The 13744-nt window shown below is 30.5% G+C and overlaps 1 protein-coding gene across 1 annotated transcript; it reads right to left on the bottom strand.

Moving 5' to 3' along the window:
• Window positions 1-789: 789 nt before the first annotated feature.
• On the bottom strand, window positions 790-1618 carry LOC114172057 (ethylene-responsive transcription factor CRF4-like). Its single transcript, XM_028056787.1, has one exon. It carries the CDS (start codon window positions 1588-1590, stop codon window positions 808-810), a length of 783 nt encoding a protein of 260 aa, XP_027912588.1. The 5' UTR covers window positions 1591-1618; the 3' UTR covers window positions 790-807.
• Between the last annotated feature and the right edge of the window lie 12126 nt (window positions 1619-13744).

Below are 13744 nucleotides of genomic sequence, written 5' to 3'. Positions count from 1 at the left end.
AAAGGGTCTCTATACTTTTAAAGATTTCAACCTTGTGATTTCAAATTCATGTAAAAATCAGACCAACTTGCATGGCTCTGTTTGAAGATGTGATGTTGGAAAGTATCAGATAGAAGCCAAATTGATAATGCAAGGGTATGTAGTGTTTCAAACATGGTAAAGTGGATGAGAAAGTGACTCTAACATAAATTATAAACCTTCAAACATGCCATTGAAATGCTATTTGTAGACCATCACACCACACAAACATTTTAGCAGAAAAAGCTAAGAGTCCAAGATGCAGTATGTGTGGCCCTGAAGCACTAAGGTGGCCAACCATTGAACATGACATGTGGACTCACTTTATGCATAATGCCACATGTTTGGTCCAAAATCTTTGACAATACATGAAAACAAAAATATCTCAACCAAAAAAACTGGGGAGTTAGCATATAACAAAGTTTACTACACCCTAATCTGTTTATATATGAATCTCTTTAGAACAACCAAAAAAATCACCTTTTTGAATAAACTAATTTTTAACACTTATCAGTCCTGCCATGAACACTGAAATTCTCTCTCAGTAACATAAAACAGATTGGTCTTTGAGAAAATAAAATAAAATCTATCACAGTCTGTTATCAATTCATGTTTCATTTACAAGTTTCTTTGTGGAACAAATAAAGAAGCATCTTTTTTTAGTAAACTAAATACAAAGATGCAACTTTTTTGCACTATAGATTAACTCTACTCAGCAACACAAAATGAACTTATCTCAGAAAAAAAAAAAAAATCTAACCGAGTTAGAAACAATTAATCCACATCTCATTATTGAAAAGTATCATCAGTGAAAAAGCTATCTACATCCCATTTACATGATTCAAGATCCTCATCCAACGAAACATCAATGTTAGAAAACACAGTAGGAAGAGGTTGCTCATAAAGAGCATGATCAGAAAACAAGAAACTATCAACTTCATCGTTTAACCCATCAAACACTTCTTCTTTGAATGTTTCTTCCAAAGACAAAGGTTCCATCCAAGGCTGAAACAACAGAACCGAAGTGGGTGAAGCACATGCGCCACAACTCCTCCGTTTAACCCCACTTTCACACTCTTTCAACGGCGGTTTGATGAAATTAGTGACAGCATCGGCACCTCTGAGGTTTATAGCTGCTCTGTCGTAAACCACAGCTGCTTCTTCTGCCGTGTCGAAGGTTCCAAGCCACACTCGTTTCCGCCGTATAGGGTCTCTTATCTCAGCGGCCCACCGTCCCCATGGCCGCTGCCGCACGCCGCGAAACTTGTGCTCTTGTTTTTGTTGGTGGTGTTGCTGTTTCATAGCTTCCTTGTACTTGGTCGAACAACAACTATCGTTGTTATTGTCCATGTTTTTGTTGTGCCCTTTTGTTTTGTTTGCATGCACAATTCTTATCTCACTAACCACTCTCTTAACTCTGTGAAGGTGAATAAGCTTTTCTTCGTCGTCTTCTTCTTCGCTAGAGGAGTCTGTGGCGTTGTGATCCGTTGCTGAAATGCGAATAACTTTGGGGAAGAAGAATTTGGATTTCGCGAACTTGGTGATGATGGTTTTCTCCTCGTGTTCTTCCATGGCAAGAACACTAAAGACAAAGGATTCTTCTTTATAGAGAATGTTCTTTTGGAGAACTATAGTTGTTTTATAGCATGTTTTGTTTCTATTTCCACTCTCCTTTCATTTTTCCTTAAATATATTAATATTAATTCTCTCAGTTTTTTTTTTTTATGGATTATATATTTTTAAGTGTATTTGTTTATTATATTTAATATTGTAAAGTAACAGAGAATTTGTAAGAAGATTTTAATAAAACAAAATACAACATTTCCTCTTTTAATAATTAAAGAATTCAATTATTGTGAGTTCTTGGGATACAAGTAACATGCTTCCTTGGTCACCAAGAAACTCACTCTCCTTGGGTCATCATCAGTTTCTTTTATGGACTACTTTTAAAGCTATTTATTTTTCTGTTAAAAAATATTAAAAAAAATTTAAAATCAGTGTGGAATACCATTATGTTACCTGAAATAAATTATATATATATATTATCAATATTTGAAGAAATGTTAAGAAAAGATTGATAAGAATCTTGATGTTTGACTTATTCAGTTAAACTAAGACAGATAGAAGAGGAACGGTTAAATTTTAAAATATCAGATTTTAAAAATATATACTCTTGAAAGGTTTACATCTTTAATAAACTTCATTAGTGAGTCATAGGAAACTGTGAAGAGGTCAACGTCTTAATTAATATGTGAAAAAAGTTCTTTGGAACGGTGTTGTGTCTGCACAGTATTATATGCCGTTGTTGGTTTGATTTTGGGATCAAGCAAAGAAAACAACATGTTCCGATACTTTAATTTAATGATAAAATAATAATTGGAAACATTTAGTCATTTTAGTGTGTCGAATTGTTTTATTATAATAAAAGACTTTCATGTAATATCTTTAAATGTTTAAAATTCAATTTTAAAAATATTATATATATTATATATATATATATATATATATATATATATATATATATTTAAAAAATTATTTAGTGAAATTAGTATAGATTTTTTTTATCAAGGATAACAATGATAAAACGTATCTAGATAAGAGAGTAATTACATAACACAATTTTTATTAATTATCTTTATAAGGAAAGGAAGCACAAATAGTATATCCCTGTTAATTAATTTTATTCTTTAAATTTTTTATCTATTTTTTTAAATAATTTTTAAAAAAGTCTAAAATTTAATAATCTTTTTATTTTAATAATAATTAAAATAAATAAATTTTTTTATTTATTGTCATTAAATAAAAATGAACACAGGTGCACAAAAACACATATATATTTGCAATAATTAATGGTAAGAATAAATAACTTTCCATTCCAAGACATAAGAAAGTAAAATTTTCCCTCTGTTTTTTCTTTTTTTGTCTGAAAAAAGACAAAGTAAAGATAATGACAAAATGAGTTAGATTTGATTTGACCAACAAATTTAATATATATTTGAAAAACATAAATATTATTGAAAGTTTAAGTTTAATGTTTTCATGATGTATTTTACAGTGGAAGTATTTGTTAAATTATTGTTAATTAGTTTTACAATTTCAATTTCTGCAAAACTATGAGGAAAATTATTCAAATTAAAATGAAGTTAATTTGTTAATATTTTCATTCTTTGACCAAATTTATTTATTACAACTATGAAAAAAAAGCTAAAACTTTTCTTTGGAGGATGTTAACCAATACTCTATAAGACTAATAATTAATACATATTAGATTTATCATTTTTACATTAAAAGTTGAAATAATTAATTTTATTAATTAAAAAAATATAAATATACATAATTTATTTATAAAGATAAAAATATTCTTTAAAATCTATAAACAATAAAAATAAACATTTTGGAAACTCAATTAAATCTCAAATTAATTTTTTTTAATTCTTTTTAAATGTTTAATACTATTTTTTTTAGTTTTTCTGTTAATTTAAATTTTTTATGTTTAATTAAATTTTAATTTTTAATAATATTAAAATATAATTATTTAATTATTTTTTAACTTTTATTAATAAATATTAAATAAAATATTATAATAATTATATAATATTTATGGATATTCTTGTTTTTAAAAAGAAATTATATTAATGGTAATTATGTCTTATTTCATTTAATATTATAATTAATTATGAATATTTGTACATTTTAAAATGTATTAAGGAGACTCTTATTCTTTTTATAATGTTCTTCCTCGATATTTATGTCAGTCTCTTCCCATTCCTTTGTAAAGGACTGAGAGAAAGCAGAGAAAAATGGAAAGTTTTAATAAAGGACATGTCACTCATTTTATAGAAACAAAAATGCATACCAAAACGTATTGTCTAATTGATTTTAAAATAAATGAAAATAAATATATTTTTATTTTAATTATTTGGAAAATGTTTTAGAAAAATTTTTGCAAATAATTTTGAATCTTGAAATAACATGTTTACATTACACAATATCAATATTATGCATTTTCATAAATATATATTCACCAAAATGTTTAGGAAGCAAAACTAGAAAATGTACTGCAAGTTTTCCAAATTCCCCTTATCCAGGAGAGAGTTTCATGTACTGCGCTGATATATAAGATTTTTAAAGATGTAAACATATATTCAATAAAAAAAAAAATATACACGAAAATTGTTAAAATTTTGTAAATTTTATTAAATTATGAATAATTATAAAGATCTGGTGTACATCTTGGGTAGAGAGAACATCTCTAACTATCGAATATGCCTCAGACCAAAGGACCGAGTATACTCCAACCCAAGAAAAATGACACGGACAATGAGCGACTAAGAGGAGCATTGATATATTTGAATCATAGAAATGTACATTACTAACCAATGCTAGAAAGTGAGAGAGAAAACATCGGCCTTGATATATCTGAACAAGAAAGGTGTAGATTACTAAACAACAATAGGAAGTGGGAGAGGAAACCTCAACCTTACGTAGAACGAATGAAGGGCGAGGCAATAACAACCCTGAGGACAATCAGTATCTCTCCACTAAAGTACTGGAAAAGTTGGTTGACGGTACAAATCCTCGCTCGGCAAATTAAAAGATAAAAGAGAGATTTAAGATAATAAGAGTTATTAGGAAAATCTCAAAGCCAATAGTCGTCACAAACCCTGGACACATGAAGCTAGGTCCATACAGGTAGTATAAAAGGCATTGTTCACGAGATAAAAATAGACTATTCATTACTATTACTATTTTATATGTATTGTCTAAAAACTGACTTGGGACGTTGGAGTGGCTTTGCAGGCTCCCCACTGGGACTATCCCATGACATCGAAAGAAGATATTTCGAAAGTAAGGCATATAGTAGAAAAAAAGGAAGATCAGTGGACATGTGTCACCCCTAAACTCCTTGGCTCAGATATACTAAATGTTCCTACCAGATAAATATATACCCAGGTGAACACAAAGTATATCTGAGCCAAAGAGTTTAAGGTTGGATCAGGAGAAGTTGTAGTGAAAACAGTATTAGATATTGACTTTCTAAAGAGTCATCATATTGGGGTCAAGAATTTAGATGTTGAAGTAGTTGATGAAGAAGCATACTTTTATCATTGGTTTGCTGTAAAATACATAGAATATATTACCATGTCACACTACATTAAACAATTTCATGACCTTCGCAATGATATCGAGTATGAAAGAAATGACGGTGCATGCCAAGGTGTTTTTCTTCAACATCTTTTGGGCTTGGGAGGAGAATCACAAGAAACATCCTCAAATCTTCCAAATCCTTTTGCAATTGAATTAGGCAACCCTACAAAACTCAAACATCGATTTAAAGAAAAATGGCTATTTAACATTATGGTTATTGGCACACATGATAGAAAAAGTTTTACAAAGTGCATGTAAGTTTTTCAATCTCCCAAAGGACTTTTACAATGTCACAACGAACATTAATGGTTAGTTATTGTCTAGAAATTATAAAGGAGGATGCTTTTGTTGTCAAGATAATTTCCAATACAAATTAAGAAACAATTTTCAAGGCCTAACTAGAAAGCTTCCCTAAAATACAAAATAAGATGGGTTGATTGGAATGAACACCAAATGTATATTATAATTGTCTGGTAGAAGTTTTATTCTAAGGTATAATATAATTTACAAATGATAAGCAAATTTTTGAAACTCACTTATGTTACAAACAAAAAATTAGTCTATTAAGTTTTTAATGAGTAAGTGAATGACATAAAATTTTTAATTTGTTATAGGCAGAATATACTATTCCAAGAGTTCGTGAGAGTAACTCTCCTCGTGTTAAAAAAGTAAACATTTTAATGACAAAATGTGATTATCTTATATATGGCATTACTCATATAGACACTAGTATTGTCAATATTACTCTATATGAATAGGTAATATTTGATAATTTTTGGTGTTTCTATAAAATCTATATCATATAGATAAACTTATAAAGTTTATGGCGTTCAAATATTCATCCGTAATAAAATTTGTTGATAAATTATATATTGTAACAAATTAACTATTTTAATACATTTTCTTTTTTTTTTTCTTAACTTGGATGGAAGAGTTTTATGCATTTCAAATTCAAAATATGGAACAGAAAAAAAAGCCGAAAAAGAAAATTATGTTGTTGGAATAATGTCAGTTTTTCATCCAATACTTGGTTCTTGGTTCTTGCAAGATTCAAGATGATGAAAATCTAATAGTAGAATTTATGTATGAAAAGGATTTTAACACCAGAGACATTTCTACATTTACTTTAATATTTGATTTGAAACTATTTATTTAGTAGCTTATTTAATTTATAATATAATGGTATTCCGTAATATTATTCTAGATTATCATTATGTATACCAATGTTGTAAGTATTTTTAAACAATTTGCAAGTATTCTTAGATTTTATACATTCGTTATAGGGATAAATATATAATTTATTAGCCTTATATAATTTCTCTAAAACTTAAATTTTTATAAATTTCATATAAATACGTACTTTTTTCCTAAAATTCAATTGCAATTTATTTATTTTTTATTTGTTACAATTTATTTCCTAAAGTTTCATACGATTGAAATGACTAATCTATATTTACAAGTACAAACTAAATGAAATAAATTATTCTACTTTAACTTTAAAATCCAAAACATCAGTTCGTCAATTAAGATGGAAAATTAACTGCAACTAATGCTAAACAATAGAAATAACATTTACATGATAATTTTATCTCAAGAACAAAAAAAAAAGTTGCTTTTTTTCTCGTCAAGTATTGAAAATTTGACTTCTAATAATGAAACCCTTACATAACAGGGATAAACCCTGGAATAACAAGCCCATAATGCCATAAAGTTGTTCACATTATTTCTCAGAAAATCTGAGTTGCTTGGTCTGCATTTCAGGTTAGCGTTATTGTCACCTTCTTAGAGTGAAAAAAAAAAAAAGTGCTTTTCAACAAAACACTTTCTTTTCTTCTTCTTTTTCCATGCACATTCTTCTGATCATCGCCTTTTTCTACTTTTCTACGATATTGAAAAGCCTTTGTTCTTGTTCTTTCTTTTCAAGTACAAGAACTACTTTTCCTTTTTCATTTTTTTTCATTTCAATGGTAGCTGATTCTGCATGTTAAAGTTTTACTTTTGAAATCTTGCGATGATGATGCTATGGTCCGAACAAGATCAGTTCTTTTTCCATGAATGCTTGCCTCAAAGAATCTATAAAACTTCATTGTTCATGAAATTTGAAGCCTTGTTTTGGAAAGATCAAGGGATTCAAAAGCTTTCTTTGAAATGATGTTAGGGTTATTAGATATGGCAGATGAAGAAGCGAGGTTCCACATAGAGGTTAATGACATGATAGGAAGATGGATAGCTGATGTGGTTCGTGGTGTGGATCATTTTATCGGATATCTGAGGTTCACTTTGACACCCCTTGATGAGGTTAGTATTATGGAGGAGGCTCAGAGATTTGAGTTCTATGTATGGTGGACTCAGCCAACCCCGCCATATTATTCTCACACACCATCGTATTCTTCGTCTGATGAGGATTCTGAACGAACTTTCACCGACCCTTTGTGCCCGATTCCTTTTGAGGACAATCTTGCAGAGGTTCACCAGAGGGAGGAGTACCCTAGTGAGAACCCTAAGAAGGATGATCTTGATCACATTTCTTCACAAAGTTCCTGTTCTTAGGGTTATTCTAACCTCTATGGCTTAGTGTTCTTAGGATTCTTAGGGTTCTTAGGGTTTTTGGTGTAGTTTCTGAAGAGGGTTTGTAACTAGTGATAATTGATCCAAGTGTTTTGTCCTATGTGTATGGCAATCTTACTTCAGCCCTTAAGTTGGGTATATCCTTTAATGCAATGGTATTATAGTAACTTTAATAAGTAATTTTTTGTTTATTTTACGATAACTCTGCTAAAAATTTTCATATTACATAGAAATTTTTTTGCAAATTTGTCAAAATAATTTTTTCTTGTTATTTTTTCTAAGAATTTTAATTGACAGGTAATTTTTTCGTGGGTAATTATTTCTTATAAAATTATAAAATTCGTAAATATATCCTACAAAATTTGTTGCGAACAGTGTTTTATACAAAATATTTTTGCAAAAAATTGTAGCAATTTTCTGAAACTTTTTTTTTCATAACAAAATTTATAAACATTTTCTAGAAAAAAATTTCAAAATAAAATTGACAGAAAATATGAATTTTTTTAACGATGAATATCAATTATTACTTTTCACTTTTTTTTTTTTTTACTTTCAAGTAACGTTACCTTAGTCATTTATTATAAACTTTGATATTCCCGTTACACTGATATTTCAAAATTCATCAATTATTTGTTATTACGTACAAAAAAAATCATTAAAAGATATAAAATATGAAGAAACCATACCAAATCAAGATAAAAATTACATTTCATGCAATATAAGCAAACTGAATTTTACAACATTTTTATTCTTTTATTTATATATATATATATATATATATATATATATATATATATATATATATATATATTAAATAGTTGTTAAATGATGTAAATATATATATATATATATATATATATATATATATATATTTTTTTTTTTTTTTTCCTATTTTTTTGTATTGTTTTTTGTGGAATCATTCTAATAGAAGAAGAGAAGAACGATAAGATGAATTCCGTTATATCCTTTTGATTCATTTTGAATTTTCTAGTCCTTGTGTGTTAAACAATAAATGTATATAGAAAAGTTAGGTATGCTCGGAGTGATGTATGTATATGACCAGAACTTCGAAACTATAACTTGAACTTTCCCATATACTAATTATGATTGGGATAATTGAATTATTTTATTATAACAAACATACTTTTTTACAATTATTAATGATTGAGATTTTTCTTTAGACAAATGTACCTATTCTTATATTTACAAAAGACTAATCTTTAGAAAAATTTAGCTTCATATTTTTTACATTTAGCATCAACATCAGTAATGAAAGTAGCACTGGCAAATCTTGATTTATAATTAAAACTCATACATTTCATGGATATTAATTGTGTATTCTATAAAGTTCAAATTTGAGCCTCAATTTGTCTTCTTTTTATTTTTAGATAAGATTGCTTAGATATATTAGATGGATAAACAATGGGAAAATATTTACTAATGATTTATTTAAAAGTACAATAAGAAATATTAATAATAATTAAGATTTCTACTTAAATGTTGGCTTTACCTGAACCTCTTCCATAGTTGTAACTTAAATTAATTATTAATAATTTATTATTGTATATCATCCTCCATTTTAAATAACCTCTAAACACTCCTTCCAAACTTAAATATAAGATTTAAAAAAGTTAGTTGTCAACATAATAAAATATCTTGAACCATCAATAGGAGATTTATTTACGACTCATTTTGCTGACTGTCATTTTGATGAATTAATTTTTCAAACATTAAGGGGAGGAAGAAAATAATTGAAAAATAATATTGGTTGGAATGAATTATCATTATCTCATCTTGATCCTCGCACAAAAGAATATGAACTGGAAGTTCAAAGGATAATTCATTTGCAAAAATTGGCCAATCAATCACCAGATGTTTTTACTAACACAAAAAGGCTAACTAAGTCACATATACCAGCTGCTAATGCTCCAATTAGAATTGATATTTCATATGGACAACCTAATATCTCAAATGAATCCCAAACACACTTGAAGCGTGATAGGCCTATCAGTTCCAAAGATAAAAACCCTTGAATAAGAAAAGAAACAAAAAGGCAAGATGGTCTTATCGAGGAGGTGGAAATCCCAAAAGATTCACTTGACATAATTAATGATTCGGTTCCAGAAGAACCTCAAGTACTTGAAATTATTGAAAAAGATAAGATCTCAATAAATTATTTCATGAATAAGATAATATGGAATTGAAATGAAATCAACATTGACGAGACTTTTTCATATAATATAGTGATGAATGTTATGAGTGGAAACGAGGATCAAGAACCAAAGACCATTGAAGATTGTCGACAAAGAAATGATTGGCCAAAATGGAAAGATGTAATAGAAACATAATTAGATTCGCTTTCTAAACGAAAGGTTTTTGGACCTGTAGTTCACACACCTAAGGGTGTAAAACCCATTGGGTAGAATTAGGTCTTTGTGAAAAAATGAAATGAGAATGGTGAAATTGTTAGATATAAAGCATGATTAGTTGTTCAAGGTTTTTCACAAAGACTTGGTGTTGATTTTGAAGAAACATATTCACCAGTACTAGATGCAACAACATTTCGATATTTGATCAGCTTGGTTGCACAAGAATGTCTGCATTTACATCTAATGGATGTTGTTACAGCCTATTTGTATGGTTCTCTTGAGAATGATATTTATATGAAACTCCTTAAAGGATTTAATTTGCCCAACAATACAAATTATAAAGAGGATTATTCAATAAAATTGAACAAGTCCCTTTATAGAAGTACTTGTTAAAAGAAAGATATAAAAATGATCTTATTTGTCCGTGTATATATATGAAAAGATCAAAAATTGAATTTTTCATAATTGCGGTTTATGTTGATGACATAAACATTGTTGGAACTCCTAATGAGATCACAAAGGCAATTGATTGCTTAAAGAAAGAATTTGAGATGAAAGATCTTGGAAGACCAAAGTTTTGTTTGGGATTAAAAATTTAGTACTTAAATAAAGGTCAAAGGCTTATATAATGAAGGTGCTTAAAAGGTGTTATATGGACAAATCACATTCATTATGCACTTCAATGGTTATAAGGTCGTTAGATGTTGATAAAGACCCTTTTAAACCTCAAGAAAAGGATGAAGAACTTATTGGTCCGGAAGTACCATATCTTAGTGCTATAGGAGTATTAATGTATCTTGCTAATTATACTCGACCTGATATAGCATTTGCTGTAAATTTGTTAGCAAGATATAATTCTTCACCTATAAGAAGATATTGGTCTAGAATAAAACATATATTTTGTTATCTTAAGGGCACTATTGGGTTTATTTTATCCAAATGATTCAAAATCATATCTAATGGGTTATGCAGATGAAGGTTATTTATCAGATCCTTATAATGGTCGATCACAAACAGGATATTTATTCACATGCGGTGGCACAACAATTTCGTGGCGGTCTGTGAAACAAACCATAACAGTTACATCGTCAAATCATGCAGAAATTCTAGCATTATGTAACATCCCGTCAGAATATCACTTATGTTTAATAATAAATAAATAATAGCGCGTCAACTTCATTTATAAATGCATCATTTCCCAAAAACGCGAGAAATTTAAATACTTTTATTAATTCCAATAATAAAACCAAAATCCATAATTTATAAAAATGGAAATAGTCTAAAAGCATCTCATAAGAGTTTACAATTTATTTCAAAATCATAAACTCCCAAGCTATCCCTGCTTCGGCGCTAAGCCTCACGAGAACCACCTGCAACAACATCCTCTGCTCACGTGCACCACGTACACGATCTTCGCCAAACACAAGCAGAAGCAGATATGGTGAGCTTAACAGATAAAACATATAAAAATGCATACACATATACAACACATTTATATATGCAACACAAACATCCCAAATGAATTCCACCCTTTTATTTCATACCACATGGCCACAACCATATGAATCGTGTTCTACATCTTCTAGTGTTTACCTCAAGATGACTTGATGTCATACCTATCGACCACAACCGATAGAGCACGTACGGGAAACCATTGCTATGGATCACAAACCGTAATGTCAGGTGGAGTTCTCAAATATGAAACATAGTTCGCAACGTCCTAAGACTACCAAACTCGTCAGCTAACTACTGAGGAAGGCAATCTATCTGGACTCATCCGTACTTGCCACAACCAGCACACTCACACCGACAACACTTGCCAACCTGAGCTCAACTCAAGGGTTCCTCGTGTTCATCCGCCATCCCGAGCTCAACTCGAAGGATGTCATTCCGAGCTCAACTCGAGGAATGCCACGCGCTTAACCCCTATCCTGAGCTCCACTCAAGGAATAAGTTCCAAGCTCAACTCAAGGAACACCAACAACCCACCTTTGAAGCATCACTAAAATTATGTAGATCACGCATCCATCATTAAAACCCCAACATTGTTACAGTAGAAATCGCCTGGCGGGGGACACATACCGCCAGGCGCAGCCGCTTCCAGACCGCCTGGCAGGAGACACGTATCGTCAGGCGCATGGCACCTCTAACCCATCAATCCTTGCAGACACCGCCTGGCGGAACCACCCTCACCGCCAGGCGCACGAGTTCTAGGTTTCACTAATTTAGCAGCTATCGCTTGGCGGAAAGCTCTCTGTCGCTAGGCGCGAACAATCCAGACTAACCACTGAATCATCTCTATCGCCTGGCGGTTCGTATATTACCGCTAGGCGCCATGACATTATTTGCACAATACTGGTTTCTGCTCTAGTCCAGGCACAATTGCTCGCATACTACTCATTTGGATATTTCCCTAAGGTCCTATAACTTAGTTGGTTACTAACGACAGTGAGGTTTAATTATCACCACCTAACTTGATAACAGTGCATATCCTACTACTACCATCACAAACCAAGTCCAGCTTTCTCCCTTCAAATCATATTATCACTCTTAGAATCCTTGCCTTTAAGTTACTGCTAAGTTTGTTACCACTGATAAGGAGTCTACATCACAGTCAAATGCAAGCATTGCCAAAACCATATTCCTTATTACACAATCCCATTTGCCTCAATGCCTTGTTCTATTCTATAATTACCAACCCATAGTTTATCCTATGAACTCGTACATGCACAAGTCCTTGAGTACCTACTAATTGTCTCACCAATCCATTACAACTCTATTTTTGTTTCTGTATCATCGACTATCCTTCCATCAATACCATTTTACACTCATTTAAGTCCTAATCATTCCAATGCATCACTCTAGACCATATAAGCTTTTAACAACAATTTTCCTATTTAGACCACTCCCAATCAAATTCCCAAAATCACCCTTATATCACACCTGACCCCAAATGACTTTTCCCAACACATCAAAACACCTAGCCCTGCCACTCTGTTACGGCGCCTAGTGACAACCTGCGAGCCCCCAGGCAATTACTGATCAACATATCAACCTGCTGCCTAATATAATTCAATGCTTATATCATTTCGCAATCATGATCAACATATATTAAAAAAAAATATCACACAATTGACATACATAAGACTTAAACCTAAATTCTCTCACACAACCAAGTACTCTCAACCATTTAAGCTATTACTTTTCCACGTCATACAAATTAGAATTTAATGTCATAAAGGCTTCCACTACCCGTATTTATTAATTAATTAATTATTTAATTAATTAATTTCCACGAGTCTTACACATTATAGGAGGCGAGTCGTGAATGTGTTTGGTTAAGATCTATTATTCAACATGTGTGACAAACTTGTGGTTTATCATCTGGAAAAATGGAACCAACAACCATATACAAAGACAATAGTGCATGTATTTCTCAATTGAAAGAAGGATATATTAAAGATGATAGAACAAAACATATTCTTCCAAAATTCTTTTTCACTCATGATCTTCAAAGAAATGGTGATATAGAGATCCAAAAGATTCGTTCATGTGAAAATCTGGCAGATTTTCTACATAGTCTTTGCCAATGAGAACCTTTGAGCAATTGGTTCTCAAGATTGGACTCCATCATCTTAAAG

This window comes from Vigna unguiculata, unplaced genomic scaffold (genome assembly GCF_004118075.2).
Source record: "Vigna unguiculata cultivar IT97K-499-35 unplaced genomic scaffold, ASM411807v1 contig_481, whole genome shotgun sequence".
Classification (NCBI taxonomy): Eukaryota; Viridiplantae; Streptophyta; class Magnoliopsida; order Fabales; family Fabaceae; genus Vigna; species Vigna unguiculata.
This window is presented reverse-complemented; position numbering and strand designations above follow the sequence as displayed.

Bases quoted from the DNA above. Each gene is read 5' to 3' on its own strand.
- LOC114172057 (XM_028056787.1), bottom strand. From the start codon at position 1,590: ATGGAAGAACACGAGGAGAAAACCATCATCACCAAGTTCGCGAAATCC.